At 45.1% G+C, this 26,521-nt stretch overlaps 1 protein-coding gene across 1 annotated transcript in view; it reads left to right on the top strand.

Moving 5' to 3' along the window:
* The first annotated feature begins 3,253 nt into the window (after positions 1–3,253).
* Positions 3,254–26,521, top strand: part of FOXO3 (forkhead box O3) — an 89,571-nt gene continuing 66,303 nt past the window's right edge. The window contains exon 1 of the mRNA XM_032681789.1: positions 3,254–4,148. Coding sequence (XP_032537680.1) covers positions 3,567–4,148 — 582 coding nt within the window. The 5' untranslated portion in view covers positions 3,254–3,566. The remainder of the gene's footprint in view (positions 4,149–26,521) is intronic.

The following is a 26,521-nucleotide window of genomic DNA, read 5'->3' as shown; positions in this document are numbered from 1 at the left end:
TTATTCCTGTTTAAGTCAGAGATAAAACTCCCATAAATGGAGCCTTTTTGAAAATCTCACCCTTGGGTCATTAAAATACTTGAAGAGATCGAAAATTGTGCAGGCTTTAGATTGAATTTTGATCAGTTTTTATATGTATTTCAGTGGGTCCAGCTGTGGAACAACCGTAAGAGGAGATTCTGTGTCTTTCTGTTTTGCTCACACACTTTTTGTAAGTAAAATGTGTAGGAAAAATTATACTGTGGTTTTAATTACACCTCTAAACTGCAGTGTTATGGGCACACACGTGTTGCATGGAGCTATGAGGAACTGGTTCCATGACATGATAAATGTTGTGTGACTGATGTACCAGTGAATTCTGAAGAGGGCAGATAATCTTGCCGTAAAGGCCCAAGGCTCGTACTCAGGTGATCCAGTTTTATTTCTCAGTTCTGACACGGGCTTCCTGTATGACCTCAGCACAGTCAGGTAATTGCTCAGTGCCTCAGTCCACCATCTCTTTAATAGGGTTACTACTTACTTATTTCCTTTCTCCCGCCCTGGCCTGTCTAACTTAGACTGCAGTTCTGCCAGGGAGTGGAGCATTTCTTACCACGTGAGGGGCCTTCACCCTGTACAATGAGACCTAATAGCAATGCCTGTAGAGTAATGCAATGCCAATTAAATAAATAAATGAAGTTGATAATATCATTCAGGACTAGATTTGCAGCTTCTAATTGAGCCCAAGGTCAAAGTGCTAAGCTTCTCTGGAACCTTGGGACATAAGGAAGTACTCCATGGGGAGGTTTCTGCACTGGTCAAAATCAGCCCCAAGCAGTAGCAAGTTTTGGGAAAGGGCTGAGTGTCAGTCATAGTTCTGCAGCTGACCTTCTCTGGCTAACTGCTGAAAGCCACAAGGAGAGGCTTCTCAGAGATGTGGTATTGGACTAAGCGTCTTCTCACTGCGCCTTCTCATCTGATCTTGGTTCCTGACTCTTCAATGCTACTGCAGTTTTCCTCCCTATCAACTGCTAAATCATACATGCCAATGTCAGTGTCACAGTTGCAGAGTGGCTGGTGTCTTTTTGAGCTGCCTTGCATTCCCATAAGGGGCCACATTACAACAAAAGCTATGGCAGGGCACAACATTGTGACCCAAAATGGAGTTGCAGTGAAAATTATTTCCATTACTTGAACCTGCATTCATTCTGATTAATTCAGTGTCTCTTACTATATTTAGATAATGGAGGATTAATTGTATGCATGCTGAAATGCTGTCCCTTGTAATAAAATCAGGCCAAACTATTCCTAACTTGTGTCACTTGAATTCAAAACTTAACTAGATCCTGAGAGCCTTAGGCCTTACTTAGCAGGACATATAAGTCATGCAGGATCAGGGCCTTGCTGTTTTCTATTCAAACTGAATGGTTTTCAAATCTCACTGCTTGTCTATAATGCTAAATACATCAGGAACAATTTAATTTGCCTGCTAATTCTATCCAGCAGTGCTTCAGAAGCACACCTGTTTCTCAAGCATGCAGTTGTCTGTATCTCGTATCAAAGACAACACTACTGTTGGACTAAACCTAGTCCACACTCTAGGTCGACACCAAGCTGGATGAGAACTGATGCATGTACGTTGCAATGTAATGTATTTATAGCTACGTCTGTATTAATAGCTTTATGTTCCATGTCTTTGTGGGTCACCCCTTTATTCAATCCATAATTAACTACGTCTTCGAGTGAGCTACTTTGGAGGGCTTTCTGCTAGGGCACAGCCTCCGAGGAGGAGGCACAGTGGGATTATGCTCGTGTGTGGACATGTCTGAACATGCTCCCAGTATCACCTATGGGCGGAATTAAAGTTTTCAAAAAATTACGAATTTACCAGAGTAACTCGTACACCAATAATTTACGACGAGTACAAGTCAGAAAAGAAGCAGGAGTAATGCAACTCTTAAAAAGGGTTTGCTTGGAGAAGCTTGAGCGCTTTCCACCGCCGCCTTCCCGCCAGCCGGGCGGCGCGGGCGGGACACGGCTCCGGAGCCGCAGGGCCGCCGAGCAGCCAAGCCTTAACCTCGCCGGGTCCCAGCAGCTCCTCCAGCCCGCCCAGCCCCGGCGGCTCCCCCCATCGCGGCGCTCCCGCCCCGTCGGGGCGGCTCCTGCGCGGCACCGCCCGCCCATGGGCGGGCCGTGCCGTGCCGTGCGGTTTGGTTGAGGCTCCCTGCGTGTGTCTATAACTTTGTGTTGCTGCCGGTGGTTGTTAGGAGGAGGGATGTGGAAGTCGGCGGTTAGCAGGGTGACAGGCTGCTCTGGCGGGCTGCGGCGGCGGACGGGCTGGGCGCGGGCGGATCGCTTGCCTCTCGCCGGCTGCTCGCAGGGGGAGCGGGCTCTGTGCCGTTTTCCCTTCCTTCGCCTTTAAAGGGAAGGCTCCTCGGAGCTGAAGGCGCAGGAGCAGGAGGAGCAGGAACCATGCAGCAGCACTGCTTCTTCCTCCCGTGAATTCGGATCTCGATTGCTGCCTGTGTGGAGGTGGCTGTCGATCCAGCACCCCCCGCTGCCTCCCGCCCCTCCCGATGTGGCTTTCCCTGCCTCGTCTGCCTGCGCTTTTTAAATGACTTAAGTGAAGGGGGGAAAAACTGTCAAGATGGCAGCAGCAGGAGCAAGGAGGTTATGAATGTGGTGTTGATGCTGGAACAAAACCTATTCTCTTTGGCAGCCCTAGGGAGGGCTTAAAGCTTCTGGACCTGTTGGAAGACTGGCGATTTGTTCCCGTTCTGTTTGCTTTTTCCCTGCGAGAAGAAGGATTTATTATTATTATTTTTAACCGACCAGCTCCTGGGGTGGCCTTCTCCTGCCCCCTGCTCCGTCGGCTGAGAGATTTTTGGGGGTTGCTTGCGTGTGGCTTGGGGCACCGCAAAGTGACAGGCTTACGCTAGTGTGCAGTTGGATGTATGCTAAGACTTCGGCTCCCTTTAGGGCGTTCTGAAGAAGAAAAAAGTCTTCGGCGTAATCCGAAGGACCCCTCTCCCTGCCCTTCTGCCGAGGGAGGGCGCAAAGGACCACCCCCCCCCAAAAGGCAAGATATCTGCGGAAGCGCCGGGGAGCGAGCTCGGGGGCGTGGGGGGGTCCTCTCCTGGCTGGATATAGCGCGGTTCCTGCTGGAGCTACTTCTGCATCCGCATGGAGTGAAACATAAACAAACGCACACGCGCATCGCGGGAGCGGCCGCCGCTCCGCCGGCGCGGAGGGCAGCGCCGCGGGCACCTCCGGCACCGCCCGGCCCGCGCTGCCAGCCCTGCGCGGCTGCTCCGGCTCCTAATCTGATTTTTTTTTTTTTTCTTATCTCTCCCTCCCCTTTTCTCTCCCCGCTCGCAGCTCCGGCGTGCGCATCGCCCGCGGGGAGCGGGGCTCGGGGCGCAGCGGAGAGCCGGCCAGCCCTTAGCGGAGCGCGGCATGCCCGCCCGGCGTCCCCGCGCCTGCTAGGCTCCCGTCGGCACCGAGGAGGCGGCGGAGGAGGAGCGGGGTCGGCGGCCACCCGCCCGCCCCGTCGCAGAGCCCCGCAGACGCCCGCGGGGGAGGCCAAGATGGCAGAGGCGTCGCCCCCCGCCCCGCTTTCGCCCCTGGACGTGGAGCTGGACCCCGAGTTCGAGCCGCAGAGCCGCCCCCGCTCCTGTACCTGGCCCCTGCAGAGGCCCGAGCTGCAGGCCAGCCCAGCCAAGCCCGCCGGCGAGCCGACCGCCGACGCCGCCTCCATGATCCCCGAGGAGGAGGACGACGAGGAGGAGGGGGGTGGCTCGGCCATGACCGTCGGCAGCGCGGCCCCGGCGGGCGGAGAAGCGGCGGCGGCGGCCACCGCCGTGCCGGAGGAGGCGGCGCGGCTGCTGGCCCCGCTGCCCGGAGGCGGCCCGGAGGGGCCGAGCCTCTCGCCGGGGGGAGCGGCGGCGGCGGGCGGCGGGGGGCTGAGCGGGGGCCCGGCGGCGGCGCCGAGGAAGTGCTCGTCGAGGCGCAACGCGTGGGGCAACCTCTCCTACGCGGACCTCATCACCCGTGCCATCGAGAGCTCCCCGGAGAAGCGCCTCACCCTCTCCCAGATCTACGACTGGATGGTCCGCTGCGTGCCCTACTTCAAGGACAAGGGCGACAGCAACAGCTCGGCCGGCTGGAAGGTGAGGCGGGATCCCGGGGCCGCGGCGAACTCGCCGCGCCGCCCCGACGGGCGCGCTGCCCGCGGAGAATGCGGAGCGGAGCGGGGTGTCAGCGGCTGTCCCCGACGGCAGCCGGCCGGGCTCTGGTGCTGGCTCTGCCGGTGGTGGTCGTCCTGTCGCCTTTGCTTTTTTTAAGGGAGGGGGTAAGAAAAGTTTTGTCTCTTTCCTGTTGCTATGTGCAAGCGGTGAGGGCTCCTGACTCAGGGGGCTGGGGAGACGCTGGAGCGGAGCTGGCTTCTCTGGTGCACAAGCACATAAGCAGGGAAAGAGAAAGAGAGAGGGGGAAAAAGTATTTTTAAGGTGTGTGGGTTTTCTTCTCCTTTTTTTTTTTTTTTAAAGTTATAGTTACCTTTGGTATAACTCATGCTGGAAATAAGGAGAGTTGCTTTTATGCGTGGTCAGTTTGAGTCTCTAAGCTCAAATACAGAACGACTTCTGTTATTTTTAAACCCCGATGGTGTCCCCACGCGTTCCTCAAAGGCAATAGAGGGAAATTCATGTCTTGACATTTCTTCATAAAGTTAATCAAAGCATGGAGTTATTGGCTGTTCAGCCACGGGAGTGCTTAGTTTGTGACTCCTGCAGTGCCAGTGTATGAGGGCACCGTCTACTGATAGCCCAGTATTTTTTGTCCAGCACTGCGACAGTGAGCAGCTGAGATTACTACCGTTTTAATAAGTGAGGAAAAAAAAATAAATCTGTTTTTGTGGCTTGTTTACTCACCGCGTGCAAAAGCACGTTGCAGGCAGGCAGGGTTTTACCCTCAAGACAAAGTGTAATAAGGCCTACCAGAAGCTGGTGCTGCACGTAAAGCACACTGAAGCGATTTCCAGAACTGCTTTTTTCTCCTCCTTTTCCATGTCCATCTACTAGTGTCTGTTGGACGCTGAAATGTCACGTACTTGCAGCTATACAGAAATGCAGGTACTGCTTGATATCAGTACTGTTTGCAGAAGGAAATCTCGGTATGATTCAGTTGCTGCGGAGGGCCGATACTGGCAGCATCTGACACTGAGTTTTTGAATGGATGGCTGAAGGCAAATTTGCCAGGAAGTTCTGTTGTTTTACAGAGAAATCAATTTTGAATCTCTTTAGCTTTGGACCAGGTGATAACTTACAGTATACAAATGGGTCACAAATACTGTATAGATGAAACATTTCAGGCAGGTTCTGTATCAGCAGCCCTGTCTCGTATTTGGTGCCTGAGTAGGACTTGGTGTTAGGAATTGAAGTGAAGCTGTATGATTTTTACCTCCCAAATGAAGCACGGTAAAGGAAACGTTTCACTGACAGACTTGTCTCAGGCTGGGGAAAATATAAACACAAAGTTTATCGGTGGCGTAGCTGGTTCAAGACAAGGCTTTTAAAAATACAGATCCTTTTTGCAGCTTTTGCATCTGTATTAGGTGTTGGATTTTGATCTGACTTTACAAGTGCAACATGGAGTGCAATAAAGGGTTACATCTTCCAATGACAGCCTGTGCCTTCATAAGTTGTTTGATTTCACGCAGAATCAGTGGCTTTAGATGTCAGCTGCTATGACAAATCCAGCCTTTTTATCTGGTACTTTGAATTTTCAGTAAATTTTTGATACCCAATTCAAACAGCGACATTGAACAATGGAGCTCACACTGTTTCTTCTGATTTTGGTGGCAGAACTCCCTTTCACTTAAGCAGAAGCAGGATCTGGGCCATAATGTGAAGTGCTTACATTGATTAATATCCTTAATACAGTCACAATTTTTCTGATAATTTATGCTGTTAATTTGATATTGATTCCTTTGCTGAGCAGCATTAACTGGTACTTGGAGCTAATTAAAATGTTAAAAACTTGGATCCCTTGAGATTCTTCTGATATAATTTAGATCAGAAGTTTCTCACAAGCCTTTAGGATGACCTTTCTCAGGAGATGCAAGCACAGTGGTAGCAGAAAATTCTGCCTCTAATGACTGCGAACTGTTTCTGGAAGTTAGGGTAAGGTACTGGATCGTGTTAACGGTGGGTGCAGTTGTGCGTGGGTGGTAGGGGCATACTGGAAGGGGCAAAGGGAAGGTCAGGAGCTAGTAATTTGCCAGGCATCCAAAACTGCAAAATTTAATTCCTTGGCAGGACTAGAGTTTCTTTTAAAGTATGCATATACATTCAGAAGAGGACTATTTCAGTTTCTTGGCTGGAACACAGATTAGTTTGTGCAGAGGCAACACTTAGAGACTCCATCTTAGTCTTCTGATGCTAAAACACAATTATTTGTTATTATCATCTTTGTTTCCCTCACAGGTAATGAATACAGCTTTTCAGAGACCAATGTCAGCTTTTCACATTAGACTTTTTCAGATTGCTAGTTACATTGAGACTTTAAATGAACAGAACATAGTTCTGTATTAGAAGGCTTTTTTGTGTGTGTGTCTTAATTCAGAATATTTTTACACAGCTAAGTTCGTTGTTGAAGGCAGCAAGCCCATTTAATGATATTCTGCTCTGGCACTGAGTGGGAAAACTGTTATTTTAAACAAAGGGAAGAAGAGAACTTGGTCTTATTATCTTATGTATTATTATATATGAAATATTAATACTGTTTTCAGTGAGATGTGCTGAATGCCGTAATCCGTAAACATAACTGGGATTATATTCCTCAAAACAATTATTTTAAGAGCTATAAATGAAAGTTACAACTATCACTTTTTTTTTTTTTCTGCCTAGGGCATTAAAGCAGAAGTGACTATTTCAGATGTGGTTATGAAGGCGTATATTACGTTTCCGCTAATTCAGATAAGGTTTGCCCAATACACCCCCCCAACAATCTTCTTTGCTCACCCCTCCCTGTGGCCCCGGTGGGACATTGGTTAACCTAATAGTGTCTGACAGCTAACTGGGGCAGTAGTTTATGGTGCATCCCTGTAGAGCTGGCATGCTCTGGACCCCCTTGTGTACCCAGGGCAGCCTGGTTTAGTAGAATCCCGTACACTTCCAAACCACCGTGGAGGGTTTCGATGGGTGTTTCAATATCCGCTTCTGTCTTGAATACTTAGGGAGGGTCAGTATTTATGTTTATGAACACAGGAGTGGTGAAATGATCTGAGGATGAGCTGGTTTCACCTTTGTGAAATGTACTATGCCAGGTGACTGTTCCAAGTACTTACCTCAACAGAGCTCCTCAATGACCGACCAGCTCTACCCACCTTTCCGAATTCAAGTATCTGTTACCCTTATCGATATCCTGCAGTCACAAAATTAGTATGCTGACTTAAAAAACAAGTTTTACCCTCCAAATATTTAGGGTGCAGCACTCCACTTTAATAATCCTGAAATAGAAAACTGAAACATCCATGTGTATAGTGGAGGTGCCCGGTTTCACTATTGCTTAAGTAATTCCATATCTCTTCCCAGAATGTTATTTTGTAATTTCTTGTAGCACTATCTTGTGAAACAGACTTTTCTACATGAAGAGTACACTAGGGGGACTGTTTTCCTCTTTGTCAAGCGCTATGGCAAGACTATGAATCTTGTCCTTTATACACAGATACCAGCAATTCCCAAATTTCAATGCAGCTGATTTGCTTTGATTTGTTTTTCATGTCAGAAGCGTATTTTGTTTTACACCTGTTGCATTCATCTTCCCCATGAAAGATAAACACTAGCTGCTGGGATATTAACTTTGAAGGGGGGAGATTTTTGTAAACTTCGTACATGGACATTCTCTCATTCCTCACCTTGTTTTATTGGCCAGTATGTACTAAAGGGCTGCAGTCCCTTCAGTGTAGCAAATTCATGAGTCTCTTCTCTAATTATTGAGACTTGAAAAGGCTTGAGAAATTTGCCAGCAATGTAGACAGATGTCTAAATCTGTTAGCCAGATGCTGATACACGAGATGTGTCTGACTTTTTTTATCGTCTTTTTGCAAAGGATGTAAGAAGGAAGCAACACCAGTCTCTGTTCCTATTTCTCCTTTCTTGGTGTGGCACACGATGTCTTTATCAGGAGTGACAATGTAAAACATCAGTTTATTTTTTTTTTCTCTGCGGTCATTCTTAATTTTTTTTTTAATTTAAAGATTCTGTTTCCCAGTTAACTGCAAGCAAGAATATTTTTCCAGCCTTCTATTATACTCTTACTTTCCCTTTTTTAAAATACATTTTTGAGCCGCCTTGTTCATCTGTACAGAAGGGTTTGAGTTACAAACTGTAGCCTGATTATTTAAAGTTTTGATCTACCGAAGAGAGCATAGGTTTAAGCATGTGAATGGATCCTTGGGACTTCGCTGGGATTACTTGTGTGCTTAAACTTACTGCTTAAGCATCTTACCTGATCAAAGCCTTGCTATGTTGTGCTTTAACAAAATATGCAGTAACATCCGCAAGTGAATTTTGTGCTGAGCAATGTAGAGAGATGTGCGGTTCTAGCGGTTAAAACCGCTAGATAACAAGCTTCTTGCATCAAAGAGGAGTATACTTGAGTATCACAGTAACAAATAACTTTTTAAACTTTTCAGTAGAAACTATGTGTAGATATTAGTGCACATTATTATTTTATATCTGTAATGTACATCAAAGATCTCACTTTTCCCCAGCTTGTGCATGCAGGTGACAGCTATTAGAGCAGTAAGCGAGAGACCTAGTAGCTCACCCAGAATCATTGACATTGTTTGATGCACAGTGTGACAGTGAGGAGCACCTCTGCTGAAGGACTTGTTAAATGCAGACATAAACACCGTCGCCTTGGTGAATGTCATCAGCTGCAAAGAGTCACAGGCTCTGGTAAACTTAACTTTTGACAGGAATGGGAAACCTCCAGTCAACGATGCTGGATAGTATTGCTGTCAGGTAGATCTGCTTGATAAATGCTGGAATCAATGTTCCTCAGTTCTTCAGAGACAGGAGGTTACCTAAAACAGTCATGCAACATTGACATTGTCTGTAATAGGTTTATTAGTGTCAATATTTGAGCATATTTAAAATAGGAAGCTTGAGAGTCAGAGGTTGGCTCTTACACTTACCTGTGTGTTTGAAAGTACGCAGTTAATGCTAATAAAAATTAAATCACCTTAGTGGCATTTATATCCATTGTATTGTATTGGCTTGAACAAACACTGTCTGAGGCTATCAGGCTGTGGAGGAGAGATGTCCTGCCACTGCTGCCCTGGGACGTCCATTCTCTGCCTGGTTTTGTCCTGGTGAAGCAAGCAGTGTCTTACATGCGAGGCCATTTTGTATTCGGGTCATTTTGGTGGTGCTACGCTACTTTGCTGTAATCCTGGGAGATTAGGGGAGGCTGGGCACGTGCTGGTGCATTTAGAAAGGCGAGTGATTAGGGTTAGCTGGGTGGTTTTGTGAAAGCTCTTTGTGCTAACGTGGACAAAGTAGAAACCCAGAGTTGGTGGTGTCCCTTGCAGAAGGCAGGCAGGACTGGGGCAGCCCCCACCACATCCCCCTGCAATGGCTGGGTGGTTTTCAGCAAGCTTGCCTGGGGTAGATGGGGTGAAGAAGTATGAAATCACCCCAGAAAATTACAATGGGTGTGCTGGGTTCAAAGGGAGGCCGAAGGGATTGCCTTGGAGATAAGGAAAAACTTGAGGATAAACAGCCAAAGCATTTCTCTAGGTGGCAGCCTCCTAAAGGTGCCCTGCTAGATTTTGGCAGCCAGCTATTTTGCGTGGAAGTATGGAAAAATCTTTTGTGAGGATTGTTCTTTATTTGCAATGCAATTAAAGTGGGTCTCGGTGTAGTGGCGGCTTGCCAAGGGAGAAACTGTTTGAAAGTGTTTCCAAATGCAAGTTGCTACTTAGACTGAAGTCTCTGCATGTTCTTGTTTCTCTCCCACTTTTTTAAAACCATTGTTACTATCTCTGTCACAGAAAACGTGCCCAAGGGCAGGGTTACAAAATGGCAATGTTCATTTGTTCTAGAGGCGGGAGGCCTTCCACATTTGGAGGCACTCTCTCTGGAGAAGGGCAAGATCTGAGCATTCTCCTGCCGCTGTTTCATTCCCCTTGCCACAGTAACCTGTGGTTTCCCACTCGGCTCTGAAAATGGACTGCGGCCTGGCCAGGTCCTGGGACAGGAGGCACATCCAGGTCCTGCAGCATGTAGTGAGGATCCTGATAAAAGCCTGCCTGATAACATAGGGCTTGGGGAGCTGCAGGGTTTGGGGTTTTTTTGGTGGTGTTTTTTGTTGTTGTTGTGGGTTGGTTTTTTTTTTGTGTGGTTTTTCTTGGGGCTGACAATACATGTGCAGTGCAGCGGTTCAGGAGCAAAATGAAGTGTTCAAGTAATATGCATAGTTATGCAGTTTTTGGTATTGCTGGCTCAGCACACCATGAGTTAAGTGAAAATTATACTTAACCTTTTATTTGCTCTTTTTTTGTGTGTTTCTATAAACTTAGACTGTTCTGTTACAGTTTCCTGAGCATTGCCACACACTAAGCTTGGAAAATGAGGTGCATTTAGCCAATTTATGGCCTGACATATGTTAATTAACATTAATTACCTGCTTGAATAGTCCATTTAGCACTTATTATTAAAAAGTGGCTTGTCTACAGAAGGGGATTTTCCTTCGGAGTGAGATGTTTTGTTCTAACTTGCTTCAGATGAAGTCAGGATGGGGTATCCTGTGCTTTTGCATGGCTGTACCAGTTTCCCGATGTTCCAGTTGTGCTTGTGGGATATGATTGCACCACTGACAGGCACCAACTCCTTCCCCATGTGTATTTGACATTTATTTGACAACAGCTTAGCTTCCCAAGCAAACCATCATGTTTCCAAGCATTTTTTGCTGGTGGTAGGTACAGCTCTTGCTTGTCCATTTGAGGCAGCAGAGAAAGAGCCATGCTTCTCAGCTTGCAAGGAACTGCAGGGACATCTGGAGCCCTGTGGTGATGTGACCCCAGCCCCTGTTTGGGATGGAGGGGTGGGAAAAGCTCAGGTGTGCAAGGCTGGAGGGGGTTTTTAGGAGTTGCTAGGGCACACTGTGGTGCACTGCAGGGAGCTCTTTGTGGTCGAGGATGATGGACCTTGAGGCTCCCTTGAGCCTTTGAGAGGAGGCCGCTGCTGGAGTGGAGCGTGGTCTGCAGCCACAGCAGGTTATGTCTTGCTGGTATTCATCAGTTACGTTACCTGGGTTATCTTCGGGGCAATGTGTTGGGCAAGGGTTGTCACAGATCATTGGTCTAACACCTGTGAGATGAGAGGATTAAAAAGCAGAGAGCATTTGTTCAATTTCCAAATACCAATATTAAAAAAATAAATAAAAAAAATCAATTCCTCAATTTCCTGTCCTCCAGTTTCTCATTCCTGTCTTGGGAGACTCCTGGGATGTCAGGTCCTACTTCACCTTCTCCATCCTTCCGTTTGTTACACCACTGGGAGGGCTTGCATGGTGCATGGGGTGCCTCTGTGGGAGATGGAGGGCTGGCTGGTGGCTGTGCAGGACATGTGGCACAGAGTAGCTGCATTTCAGCTGGGGATACAGCGTGGAGACAATTAGGCTACAGGACTGATGAAAAGCAATTTCAGGGCAATGTAAGGAGTTGGGAACAAGTGAGTGATTGCATTAGCGCTCTGCCTCATCCCTGTTGTGAAATAGCTAGGGAGCTGCCTTCCAGTGGGGCTGAGGAGCATTGCAGTGTCTGCCATTGCTTTTTGCCAGTGGTTCCTCCTGATGCTGTGTGTGGCTGTGAGGTCCAGGAGGAGCCCCTCTTACTCTGCAAAGCCAGAGTCCTTTCTCTGAGCCCCGTCACCCTTGCACGTTTTTTCAAGAGCTGATATGCTCCTAATGCTCCTATTTATTTGAGGTAATGTAAGGGAGGTCAGGAGTTATTAACAAGACATCAATGTTGTTAACTCTGTGTGTGTGTGTTCTACCTGGACTTCACTTACTGGGGCCATTTTCTTTATCTCTACACTGGTACCTATTAAAAATAAAGGCTATTTAAATACTTTTACTGGTCTCAAACACCTTTGTAAGATTTCACTGACAGAGAAATGCCTTTCTGGGGATTTGTACGGGTAAAGAAATGCCTTGTGAAAATTAGCTCCTTTAAAAGACTTGTGCTAACAAATTGAATGGATTGCTTGCTCTGTTGCAATGTGCTGCGTACTTTGGAGCTGAATTATGGAATGGTGGGTTCTCACTTGAATGTGTTCATGTGGCAAGGTATTATTTTGCTTTTCTTAGTTATTTTTTCCCTGATGGTGAAGTTGCCACTCGCTACATGTAAAGGGGTGTGGAAGGGCTGTGCATGCTGGGACAGAAGGGGAGAGGCAGCCCAGAGGAACTGATGGAGGAAGGTCCACTCCAAGCAAGGAAGATAATGTGCAGCACCGACAGTGTGTTGTCAGGACCTTTGCAGTGTGTGTCTCCGGTTTTGGGGGGCAGGAGGCTGCCAGCAGTGGGTGTGGGGCTCTACCTGTGCAACCCAGGGCTGCTGTACACCTGAGTGCTGCCGACGGTCAGGTGTGTTTCCAGGGGGTGAGTCACTGGATCACACCACTTCTGCATCCCTTCACCCACTGCCCATGCTGAGGTGAAGGGTGGATCTCTGTTGACGTCTCCACACCAAAATCCAGTTGAGAGCTTCAGAATGAGGGCAGGAGTGCTGTCAAAGGACCCATTTTTCTCCTTTGACGCCTACCTCTCAGGCTGCCTTCACACTCTGTTGTGCTGCGGGTCTGCCTGGGGGCTGCTCATAACCCAGCCCTCAGCCTTGCAGTGTCTTCAAGCCAGCCTGCCTCCCCATCCCTGGTTTTCCAAGATGTTCGTCTCTCTCTAGGGAGCAGTGGAGGCCATGGCAATCCCGGGACTCAGTCCTAGGAAAAAGTTTTCAGTAGGTTTGCTGGCTCCTGAGACACGTGAGCAGAAAAGGGCAAGTCCGGGCTGCTTGCCAGCACTTGAACATGGAAGTAACATCTGCTTATCCCAACCCCAGAGGAGTGGGAGACAGCAGATAAGTCGGAAGACTGATGAGGACAGATGACGGTCTGCTGTGGGAGGACAGATGACGGTCTGCTGTGGGAGGACAGATAGAGGAGCACCCAAAAACATCGGCATATGTCTGCTTGGGCTTCACTCTGCCTCCTGGCTGCTGTGACTGCTCACTTTGGAGTGGGAATGAAAAGTGGTTTGCATGGATGCAGCCCAGTTTATGACACTGCAACTTTCATGTGTAGCTGAAGTAAAGAGGGCAGGGACTGAATCTCGTCCCTGCTAAAGGCCACGTTAAAGCAGCGTCGAGGCTCTCGTATGATGCTGCAGCATCATGCATTTGCATTAGTGCAAGACAGACTCAAACCAGCAGTGCTTAAAATCCCAATTGCAGCTGAGCCTGGGTTCCCTGTGAGGACTGAGCATGATCAGGGAATGTTAGTAATACTGTTACACTTGAGTAAACAAAGCTTTATTTAAAAATGTATTAATTACCTAATAATACTCTAATACAAGCTACTCTCTTAGTCTAGACAGCCAGTACCTCTGAATTTGTAGACAATTTACCCTTATAACTTAGTTTTTTCTCACATTGTACCATGTTGGTTTCTACACTTTTTCCAAAATAGGATACGGAAGAATAAATGTATTATTGCAAAGAAATTATTTTAGGATATAAGCTGAATTCCAGGGCCATATTTGTTTTAACTAGAATATGGACTGAATTATCTTGATATATACTCAGGTGTTAGTCCTCTTAAATCCTACCGTATTTGTTTGGGTTTTTTTTCTCTCCATGCTATCTCTGTAAATACTTATTTCAGCTCTCCAAAGATAGATTGTGACCATAGTTAACCCCATTTGCTCACACGAAATTTGCAATGTACATTTAAATGCGAGACTTAATCCAGATCAAAAGTTTCTGACTTTGTGTGAGCCCCAGTCTTGTGTAAATATATTTGCTAGTACTTCATGGAGGATTTATCAGTTTCGTATATTAAGTTCTAGATATGCTTAGTACGTAAAATTTGGCATCTGATAAGTGAGAACAGTGCTTAAGAAAGAATGTCTTTTTGCGAGACTCACAGGCTCCCACATTAGCACCTTTTTTGCTGATTGATTTTGTGCTGAGAGCAGTGGTGTTGTTTCCTGAAAGCCTATAACCTACTGTTTGTTTTGAAAACTGCTGTGGACCTTGACTAATTTTCAGAGAATGGTTTTTTCCGAGAATTCGTAGGAGAAGGTGACACCAGTTCAAGTCATGTCGTGAGATGCTTGTAAGCTGAGACATGTAGAGCTGCTGTCCCTGTTTTTGTGCAACACAACCTATTGTGCTTAACAGTTTCACTGGGTGTGGGAGCCCAAAACCATTTGTTTGAGATGTCAGGTTTCAGAGTGAATGGTGCTTCTTTAAGTATCCATCAAGACCTACAATGGGAGGCTGCTGATCCTACAATGCCTTTGTAGAAGAACAACATTGGCACCGATAATGATCGTGCCACTGAGGAGCTGTGAAAACTGACGCATTTTGTGACTTTTGTTCAAGCAGCTTCTGCTTTTACTTAGCCTCAGCCATATATCTGTCCCAGGTAAGTGGGCCGCGTCTAAAACCTTTGATGTACAAATGGAAGCCATGTCAGAGTTCTGCATGAATTCGGCCAGAGGTTTTCCATCTAGTTTGTGCAGCAGCCAAAAGCTCTGAACCTAATACTGTGTTCATCATGATGTTGACAGTGTGAAATAAGTTGAGACTTATTTCTTGCCCCATTGCTCTTACATCCTGATTAATGCACAGCAAGAATACTTCTGATTAAAATTTACTGGAAGGTTTGCATGCTTTGGGTAGGAGAGAAATCTTTTATGAAGAACTGTTCTTTATAAAGCCATGGGCAAGGGAGCTATGTGCTTAAGAAGGTATTTGAAAATCAATAGTGAGGCCATTTTCCATACAAAAAGGAGGGGAAGCGTATAGGACATAAGGTAGTGGCATACTGGGCTGGGAGGAGGAAGGATTCTATGAGCTAGCAGTGGGGAGTAAATCAACCTGATGTATGTTCATAGACATCTGATGTCTACTGGGCCTAGTGGGGTAGCTCAAAGCAGGTGGAAGAAGCATACTGTTTACCTAATTAGAAACATAAATAAAATCTTTCCAACATTTTTCTAAATTAAAATGCATTTGAAGCATATGTCAGACTTCTCACATCCAGGAAAGATCTCTTAAAACCCTGCCGTTTCTCAGGGAGGCTGTTTCTAGCCCACCTTCTTCAGGACTCTGCCAGGTAACAAGTCTTCCTGTTTAAAAGATGGAGTGGGATGTGCCTTAGCAGCTGGAAATGTTAGGGTTCTCTCTGAGCGCACCTGTACTCCTTTTTAATCAGTGGGAAAAGGCTCTATTGTTTGAGACTACAGACCAGGGAATTGGAACAACCAAAGAAAATTATCATGGCTGAAATCATTGAAGATAGGATTTCACATCTATGTATTTATTGAGGAGTCGGTGATGATGGGAAGCAGGGCCTGGGATGCAGTTACAGTCAGAGCACCTCCATATCTCCAGTGTATTTTAAGACATCAAGGAGACAAAGATGATGCTAATTGCAAGAGAAACTACTTAACTACTTTGTATTATGTGTGAAATGAAGGGGGAATAACGCTGATTGAATGACCTATTTTGACTTTCTCAGTATAATATGTTCAGTGTTTTAGTCTTTTTCTGGACAGTGTATTATAATTTTATCAAATCCTGCTGGAAATGAATGTTGCTGGGCAGAGTATTTTATCCTCACAGTTTTAACCGCAAAGTTACAACTTGCTTCTTGACTTGGTGGATGGAGTTTTCTCTTTCAGCTGGAAAGGGCTTTTGCCATGCAACACAGTGACAGTAGTCCTTTTTACTTTATACAAAATATGGACCTGTCAGGAAGAATATAAAATAGGGCACTGAAGGAGTCTAATTTAGAAGGAGAAAGGGCATAAATCTCCACCTCTCTCTGATGACAGAAGGCCAAAGTACAGCAAAAGCATTTCCCTGCTTATAAAATGCCAGATGCCAAATGTAAAATACCAGAGAAGTTGTTCTGTTAAAGGCACAGCTATATCTAACCTCCTTAGAAGCTTTTCAATTTTGTTTTTAGTACGTAAGGGGATTCTTAGATGACGAAGCACCTCTGTTAGGGTCTTCTCTGCTTATTGTGCTGTTACAGAAATGGTTTGCTGTTTTGGACCAGTGTCAGGCAGAATAATACTGAATAAGTCCCAGATGAATGTGGGTGGTGAAAAGAGAAAAATAATTTCAAATAAAGAGGGGTATTATCAACTGAACAGCCAGTGTTGATCCTATGGTGCTCAAAAAATGAAAGCACGAAAGAGTCTTTTTTTTAAAAAAAAAAAAAAAAAAAAGATGAGAAATCTTAGCTGAAAAATCTGTTCTGACCAGAGTTTGATACCTTACTTCAACTTACAGCTAATTGGCATTGGTGCAGCAGTGCTGTGAAGCATTGAGAGGGAGAACAGAAGTAGAAACAAGCCTCCAAAACTTGAGAGGATCTTCAGATTTTTTGTCCACTTTGGACAGCATGACCTGTAGCATCACCTGCAGCTGCTGGATCCAAGAGTATAAATAGTGAAAAGAACACTGATTTGGCCAGGATAAAATGTTCATTTTGGGTTTTTCCAACAGCCATGTCAGGACTTAACCATGGCAAAAGCTTCTCAGGCGTCATTTTTATTCAGGCTTGTACTAAGCATGTGGAGTGGCAATATTCTTTAATTGAAGGAAAGAAATGAGGGGAAAAGTAGTAGTAAATTGAGAAATAGTGTGTTTTTGGTGTCCTCTCAGCCTGAAGGAAAAACACTTTGCTTGAACGGTATGATAGGAGTTGTTAGAGAAATTAAGTGTAGATCTCCTTCAATTGTAGTTGAATCATGACATCTTACTGAATTGTTCCAGTTTTGAGTGCCTGCTTTCTGGTTTGACATTTTTGTTGGATGGTTGTTGGTTGTGTTTGGTTTTGTTTTTTGTTTGTTTGCTTGTTTAAAAAAAACCAGCTCTGCATGGCCTGAGGGAGAGCTGATAGTTTCCTTATTTTTTACAGAAAACTGTATCAAGTATCAAACTACCAATTCTTCCAGGTGGTTACAGACCGGGAGGGCCAGCAGCTTTCTCCCTAGAAGTACCATGATACAGTGGGTGGGTTTGAGCAATTCCAGTTGATGGGTTTTTCCCATTTCCTAAGAGCTGCCAAGATTTCGCATGGCTTGACCACTAGCTGCAGATCACTGGAGTATCTCTGTGGATAGTTCTCACTGTTCAGTGAAGTGCCAAGCAGAAGTACGGCTAAATAAGAGCGTTCTTTATTTACACAAAAATCTACACTGAAAAAATGTTTTAATATAAAAGGCAAGTGCTCAGGAAGTACAAAATGTCAGAAATAAAGTTGCTTCTAATACCTGAAATTACTTCTCATGCTGGCTATGACACTGTCATTACTAGGGAGCTCACACACTATATCCGCCCCCAGTCTTCTTGTCAAGTTGGATGCTTCAAGTGGTACTCAGGGTTTCAGCTCATCCCCCATGCTCTCTGTGTGGGCCCTGTGCCATATTTGTGGCGCTTAGCTCTGAGTAAAGAAATACACCCTTCCCAGTATGTCATTTGCCCCCCACTGTCCGTAGGCTTCCCTGATGAATACTGTCCCTGCCCCGTATCTTCTTCTCCCCTCCCCAAGGTTCTTACCTTCTGTTCTCTCACTCCAGCCTCCTTTCCTGCAGTTCCCAGTCCTGCTCCATGCATCCCTCTTTCTTTTTCCTATGGTCTTCCACCCCTCTTTATGTCCTCTCTTGATTTCCATATCTGTTCTGCTTGTCCAGCTTGTCTGGTTTTTTGTCCAGCTCCCTATTTCACATTTCTCCCTGCCCCAGGATTACATATTTCCTGTGTCTTGCCTATCCTGGACCACTTATCCTGTTTCTAATCCCAGTTCAGTTCAGGTTTGCAAAGTTATTAGTGACGGTGAACAAACAGTGTTTTATAGTAGGAAGTGTTGGACAATAAGAGGTGTAGGTGGGGCTCATGGCACCACCTATAATTTAGAACACTGTTTATATTTTTAACTAATCCGCCCTTAGGTAAGCAGTCCTGGTGCTGTCAGTGTGCAAATCCTTAGTCATTTGGATAATCCTATTCCTTCTGCTGATACCAAATACTGAGAGGTTGTTCATTTGTGTAGGAGATGGAGGGTCCTGCCTTTAGAAAGACTTGGATCTCTTACTGCTGCATGCCCTGACCTTGACATCAAACAGTGTCTGAGATTGTACAGTTCATAGGGTTACTGAACTGTCTCTAAAATATTTAATGGTATGTGTAGTAATTGCTCTTACTTCCATTATGAGGGGCTGTTCCGTTTTTCTTCCCTATCGATGAGAAGAGAGGAGACGTACAAGTTCCTCACTGACAATACATAAGGCATAGAAGTGTATAGTCCATAGTCACACCATATTCTGCATCCTCTAGTAGGGACCCTCTGACTTGGATTTAGACTGGAAAATATAAAGACACAGCTGACTTTTCCTGATATAGCTCCATGGTTTTCTTGTATCTTCTGCCTCTGCTGCTAACTTCATGCCTAGTTGTTAGTAGTTCTTGTAAAATGCCTTGATGTCTAGGTGGGAAGCTGATCACAGTTTTTTGTTATCAGAAGAAACTCATACTGAATTGTTGCTTAAAATTGCAAGGTGTTGTCTTGGAGCGTGGGAGAATGGACATCTTTGCTGCTTTCACTGGATGTGACTTAGCTTCTATCATAGTCAGCTGGCATCTTCTAATGGACTTGGTGCTACCTAGGCCAAGTAATTTAATGGTGTGAATAACCTTTTATTGACCTGTTGCAAAGCTTATGCATAGAGTGTGTAGTTATGAGTCCCTTGTTCCTTTGTGATAAAGTTCAAAACTTTAATCAGTAGCAGTGTGGCCTGTCCTCTTTCCATTGCAGTAAAGGGTATGCAAACACACATTGCAGCAAATAGTGCAAAGGCAAATCTAGCATGTCCTGCTTTTTCTCCTGCAAGAAAATCTGCAGTTTGTTCTCCACCACTGCTCCACAAGCCATTTTGGCAGCTTGGTGGGCTGAGGGATTCACTTGTGGTGCCTGATGCCTTTCAGGTGCAGCACTGCAGTTTCCTAGGCTGTTGATAAAAGCTGTTCAGTCACAGCTCTCTGGGTCACAATGTATGGGGATTTTTTGATGGTTGTGATGACCTTGCAGGGGGAATTAGAGTGGATGTAATGTTCCCAAGAATTGGAGACGCCTGTGCCATTGAACTGGTGCACATTGCTGAATCAATTACTAGCATTGGTAGAATTTTGCTTTAGGGGAACCTTGCAGCTACATCACAGTCTTGTTATTAATAGATTATTGTTAATTGGTTTTAATACAGAGCCAGATATTTTTCAGGGAGGAGGGACCTCAAATAGTTGGTCTCTGTGAAGAATTTTCCCATTATGCAACACCGTTGCAGCGCATGCCCTGGCACTGTATCTTGCTTTTGTTTTCGGGAAATTTTTATTAGCTCCCGTGTGGAAATACGTGTTTGGTATAGAATGGTCATCCTCAGACATAGAACTGTGGTATGGTACCTTGACCTCCTCCAAAGCCATCGGTGACAACTAAAACTCTCAGCATGGAGATCTTCTAACTTTTTTGTAATGTGTTGAATCACGATAAGGGGATTCAGGCTGCTGTGACATAAGCCCATGGTGAGCTTTTGCAGAAGTACTTCCCAATGAACTCATGCAGCCCCCGATCTAAATCCATGTCGCCAGCCTCTCCTGCACCTGTCGCAGTCAGTTAACTGTGTTTGCAATGGACTGTCAAAGTGTTGCATTTAATTCAAGTGCGGGTAGAGTTTTCCTCGAAATGCCTGTGTAGCGTTAAGCCATTTAGGAGTTACAAATGTAAATATGTTTACACAAAAAAAGAGGAATGCATGAAAGCTGGCATCGCTTAAGCAGCCAAAAGCAGTGTGATTATGTGCCAGAGGGACACTGAAAATGTAGGTTGCCAGAGTGGGCTTCCAGAAGTAAATCCCAACCAGAAGTGCTTGCAGTTCCTGCCTTCAGATGCACTGTCTGCTACATCTGCTGAGGTGACATGGGGGAGAGGGCTCAGGAGTCCGTGGGCATCCTTGTAGAGTTTTATTGGGAAGTTTGAAATGCTGAAGAGAAGCGTCGGCTGTATCTGAACAGGTCCTTGTTTCAGGTTTTCCCAGGCAGTAGCAATACATCTGGCAGTCAAGTGATTTCTAATGTTAGTGTTTCATAACTGAAAGTTGGGCATTTTGGGTTGTGAGCTGTCCTATTTTGGGTTGTGAGCACCGGCACACGCACACCCCTCGCACACCCCCCACACGCTCCCCCAGCACATTGTTTACTTCCTCTGTAAGTTCTGGGACATTCAGTACTAAGGAGCATGATACGCTTGCATAAACACCCCAGCCAGATTTATCTCTCAAGCCTATCTTTCCTTTCCCATCTTGGAAAGTGATTAATCTGCAGCACACATTTTGTTCTTTGATTGCAGGGCATTATTCTATAATCATTTACAGTTTTGTAGAGCCGTAGCAGTGACTTGATGGAGTATTTCTGTCATGTAGCCGGCACTGTTGGCTGAAGCTTTAGCCACATAATGCAGAGGGAGCATTATCGTGAGTCTCTGTGTCATGTTAAAAGAGTTTTGTCTTTACCTTGTGTGCTTTCTGCACATTTAGAAACATTCAAATGTAAAGTTTTTTATATCAAATTTAAAGGGCAGGTAAGTGTGTACAGCAATACATGCTGGGGGCTGGTTTTTAGGTTTTAGGAACAGTGTCGGTACTTACAGCATGCTGGCTGCCAGCTGAGGTTTTCCTTTGCATTTATGGAGAGTGGAGGAGTTTAAATGACTTTTGTTTTCCATGCTGCAGCTCATGTGTTGGAGCCTGCATCAGTTAGAATTGGGCGACTCATGTAGATACAATAATTGTACATATTTCTTAGTGTGGAAAACAAAAAAAGTGAAGGTGAATCAGAAAATCTGTCCTGTATGTACTGCATCGAAGCTTTTCTATGTACCCTTTGTGTATTTTGTTTGTTTTCCAGTGTTCAAGGAAAGGAGGCAAGAGAGGTAACAACCTTGAGTGAACAGGCTATGGGGTTGAGATAAGGCTGTTGAGCAGAGGGTTTTTTTCTGATTCAAGTGTCCATGCTGTAAACCACTTCTTTCAGCAGAATGGTATGAAAAGTAGGTAGAAAAAATTCAAAGAAAACCATACAACTTTGGCTTCTGACATGTTGGTAAGTTTCTTTTTTGCAATATGTATGCACCTTTCTGTCCTACAGAGGAAGAGTTTTTAATGGTCCAGAAGCGGCTGGGCTTTGTCTAGTCACCCATGCCAGTGAGCATCTTTTTCCAAAGACTCTCAGAAATCTGGCTCACACCATGTTGGACAAAGCACTTTTCTGTCACCTTATGACAAATCAAAGTCCTGTAGTTAAAAGACAGAAACCACAACACCAAGGTACTGTACGCAGAGATCAGGAAAAACTGAGGGCATTGCAGGTACAGCATGTCTGTTGAATGAGATGTCTGGAGGATCCCGTGCCAGAAGACAAGACAACAAAATCTTCCAACAGCTTTCCTTGTCAGTCTGATCTTGAGGGCAGGGTAAAGGAGGGGGCTTTCCTCTGACTACAAATCCATCAGTTGTTTTAAATGGGCAGATGTCAGAAGAGTACCCGACTCTGCTTTGGGGACCTGAGAATGCCGGGCTAGGAGGAGCACCAGCTTCAATTCTCCAGCAGCGGGCTTTGGAGCAGGGAGAACAGGCAGCACAGACCAGTAGTAACAGTTAATGGCCCCCTGATTTACTGATGTATAGGAGTATCTTGAGTATCTGGTCACAGATTTCATTTTTCCATCCTAGAAGTGTAAATGCCTGAATTCTAAATTAAGGGGAACTTTAAAGCAAGGAGAAGGAAGACTAAGGCTCTTTTGAAGCAGCAACTGTTTAGGAAAACTACCAAATTATGTAAGGAAATGAGAGGTTCAGAGTATGTGCATTTATAGAGGTATCCAACTGCTTGGTTGTGCTCAAACCCAGGATTAAGGTAGCTGTCCTGTGGTTGTTGGAAGGAAATGTTTCACCTGGGATTGTGTACTTGCACCATCTTCACTTCAATGGGAAAAGGCCTTTGCTTGGGTTGTGTTTGAGGATGGAGCTGGGTAAATAATATTTTTCTGTGGTTGAAAATTAGTAGCAATGGTAAGAATCTTGGCAATTTTTCTTAGCATCTGAGAAAGACCAAAATTACACAGACTGTTGTCAGACACTTCCCTCACTGAGTGTTCCCCTGAAATTAAATGGAGCTGCTGCTCGTCTTCTGATGTGACTTCAGTTGTGCAGCTGATTTTAAACACTGGTAAATGAGTGGGAGTGACTTCTAATAGGAGGCAGAATGGAGTGCAGTGCTGCCAAAGTGCAGCCTCACAGCACTAGTGCTTGTGCCCTTCTGGGGTGGGTTGTGATCCAGCTTCAGGACTTGAATAATTTGTGTCCATTGCCCGGCAGTTGGAGCTTCCTCTTGCTGCACTTGGATGCATGCCATGGGGTCATGGAGTCTGGGTTCAGCTTTGCTCACCCCAAATCCCTTATCACCTAAAAATTATTTGTAGAAGTTGTATTTGTTTTCCTTTAACAGCGAGAGATGAAACTCTTTAATCTCTGTTGTTTATATTACTGTCCACAGAAAGATTTCTAGGACGTGCTGGGTTCAGTACAAAGGAGCTTCACACTGAAAAGTTGAGGGCCCCATTCCATCAGGCAGAAAGGAGCCTTTGCCTCAGTGTGGGTTAATTATTTAATAGCCAGCTGAGTAGGCAGGATGGTCATGTACAAGAAATGAGGCTGCTCAACTCTGTCCAGAATAATATTTCAGGGAGTTAGGGGTGCTTTTGCTTAGCCCTCCAGAACTGTCAGAGCTAATGTCATGCTGAAGTTATGAATCATGCAAAAGCTTAGGGAGGAAAAGAAGCTTTGGGCTTGAACACTTTCAATTTTGGAAGAATACATGCGCTGAGAGCAAGATCCTCATGAGTGGAATATGTGCTTCTAAGGGAGGTTTTGGATAAGGACCAGGTGCTGGGAACATCTGTCGGAATATCCCAATCACTTGCAGAGCTTCTACTTGGAGCTCAGCTAAAAACTTAGTGTGACCAGACAGGTGTCTGTTCCTGTATACAGCCCCCTCAGCTCTGTAATTGTGGTGTTAACACTTTACCTCCTCACTTGCCTGGTGCCAGGGTGGATGAAAACAAAGTGTGTTTGCTTGAGGAAGACCCTTTTCCAAGCTGGACATTTTATCTTCTTTCAGTGCAGCTAAAAAACAGGTGTGGTTTTCTTCACCCAAGGAGTTTGTTTCTAGACAGAGTAAGATCCACCACTGCTAAGTGTAGCTGTTGCGCACCTGCACAATTTTTTCCCTAACCTGTGAGGCATCAGAGATGAAGTCCTGTTTATAGGTCATCCACAAGGGAAACTGGATGTTAAATTCTAAACTTCTAACTGGAGTAATATTTTACTTCTTAATTTCATGCTAGAGGTCTTGAAAGCACCTCCTGTGCAATGTAAAACTGGGCCCAGAGAAAGGAAATGAAATCAGAAATGGAGAAAAGTTATTTTAATCATAAATAGTTGTGGTAGAAAGGTAGATGTTTATATGTGCAATAGTACAGTACCTACTGTGTGTATTTTAGGAGAACTTGAGAATAGCAGCTGCACTGAAATACTTGACAGTGAAGTCAAATATAGTTTAGGTAAAAAAAAAAAGTCTCTGGGGAGGGTGGATTTTGTGGCGTGAAACCTGTCAGTGTTATCTCTGCCGCGTGGCACAGAACAGCCTGTGACTCTGGCGCTTGTTTGCGAACGTGCAGTTCCCGTAATGGGATACGTCCCCCTCCTGTCAGTGTGGTATTGTGCCTGGGTAAACCTCCCCGCCTCCCAAATTTTCCCGAGAACCACATTAGGCTGACAGCCTTGTTTCTCCTTTTCTGAGGTGTCACTGATTTTGCAGCCGATGGACCTGTTGAGTTTTAGATCTACAGGGCTCAGAAGAAGCAAAGCTGCAGCTAGAGCTCTTGCTAATGTACTGAGGTCAAAAGGATCAAAACCTAAATTAAGTTTGTCCCTGAAATTTGGCTGTGAATCACAAATTCAGGAAGTTGTACATGAAAATCGGTCTGGGTAGTGTTTCTTTCTTAAGAGATCTTCAGCTAAGAATAATGTATTGTGCTATAGTTATAAATAATATGGGTTGGGTTTTTTTTTCTTCCCCTGTCTAATTAAATTGTTACTCTTGCCACAACGAAAGGAAAGGGAAAAGATAATAACATGAATCTGGTTGAACAAGTACGTAGCTTGCAGGTTTCAGCTAGAATGTTTGCAGCTGCAGCTGGTGCTGAACCTTACACTCATGCATTTAATTGTCAAAATGAAAATAGGGTGCTCTGGAGAGATCAACAGTGGTTTCTGTGTGTCCATCATTTGGGAAACCCTTTTGAAAGCTCACCCAAAGTGGGTTTCTCCTGCACTGTCAAAAAAGAGAAGAAAAGAATTTTTTTTCTTCTTCCTTTTTTTTCCCCCCCCCTTTGCAGGTAGCTGCAGTGGTTTTTGTAAAATTGTGATTGAACTGCATGGTAGGGTGTTTTGGTGGACTCTGGTGTCCTATTAAAGTGACAAACAGTGGTCACAGATAGCTCTGCCATTTTAGAGTGACACTTTGGCAGGTTTGCTGCAGGTAAATAGTGGATAAAGCTGGAAAAAAGACCTTTTCTGCATCTTGGCCATGGTACTGAGATTCTCTTTGAAAGCCAAGTGGGCAACCTGGCCATGACCATCTGCCTACTGAACAGTAGGGACAGCCAATGGCCTGGCAAGACAGTATTTATCACATCTATTGCTGCTGCTGCATTAGTGTCCAGGAAAGTTTTGTGTATTTTGCTGCTTAGGCTTGTCAGTGGCTGCTGGGGCCTTTTAACAGTGTTCAGGGTTTGTGGTAGATTCTGGGGGCCATGGGAGAGGGCATTAACAAGGTTGGGCTCCTTGGAGAGCAACGATAATGGCCAGTGAAAGCAGTAATCCCAGAAGCCTAAGGGGATAATGACAGGCAATAACATGGCTGCCAAACTTTAAGCTTAATCACAACATCTTTCAGGTGTTCAGAGAGTTATTTTTCTCAAAGAAGGCCATGGTGAGGGAAAAAGAAGGGTTATACAAAGAAGGGTACCACAGAGAAGCTGGCCTGTGTGGGTGATAGAGCTGGGCACAGGCTCAGAGATTTATTGCGCTGAAATTTGCTGTCACTCAAAAAAAAGAAAAAAGGCAGTGAGGCAGCTGCGTTATTTCACTGGCAGTGATGCAATGCCAGTGACACACCAGGACGGGACGGACCAGCACGCTCTGTGACAGCACAGCATGTACATGGTGTCACCCGAGCTGCACCCCACCAGCCAACAGCTTCGACTAAGTGCCAGCACTTCGTCCACTGCTTCATTTTCAAGCCAATATTTATACATAACAGCTGGAAGCATGGTTTTGGAAGTAACACATAGTGACTCCACATGTACAATTTCCAAAACACCCCCTTTGCTCCTCCTATTTGCTGTGCTTTAGGGGGTTTGAGACTTTTTTTCTAAATTTATTTTATTACAGTGCAGTCAAGGCATTTACTAATTTCTCATTCACTTGTCAACTGCTTGGCAAGAGGGAAAATCTCATAGGAAAACACCATGGTTTTTGATAAGGTTGTAAACAGAAAGCAGAAAAGCAGAAATCCTGGTGTTTGTTTTAATGTTTACTGCATCATCCTGAAGTTTTCTGCTGCCCCCCAGACGTTAGTGATGGCACAGGCAAAAAGAATATTGTCATATTGAAAAGAAAGACCTAAAAAGAAGAAACTTAAGCATTCTTTGAAGAAAAACGTTGCAAAGGGGGTGAAGAAGAAAGCTGGTGAATAAGTGTGTGTGTGTTTGTTTAAGGAATTGAATGGGTAGCAAATACTTTCCTGTGTGTGTGGAAAATATGAGTTGGCTTTTGCAATAGCATTTTATGGGAAGAAAGATCAAGGGTTCAGGAGATGAAATACTTATTCATAAAATGTAGGGAGCAAAGACAAGCTACTTGTTGTGCTTCTGCCCATTTGCTGTAAGTCCAATGTAGCTGAATCATTTCTAGGAATGGAGTGGGAACTGGATTTCCAGCCTCCTCTCTATCCTTGGCTTCTCTCTTGCATGGCTGCCACTGATTAGTACTTGTTGTACTGAGCTTTATGTGGAGGGTATGTTCCTGTCCACTTCACTGCTAAAGCTTTTACCACCTTGGGATC

This window comes from Chiroxiphia lanceolata, chromosome 3, assembly GCF_009829145.1.
Source record: "Chiroxiphia lanceolata isolate bChiLan1 chromosome 3, bChiLan1.pri, whole genome shotgun sequence".
Classification (NCBI taxonomy): Eukaryota; Metazoa; Chordata; class Aves; order Passeriformes; family Pipridae; genus Chiroxiphia; species Chiroxiphia lanceolata.
This window is presented reverse-complemented; position numbering and strand designations above follow the sequence as displayed.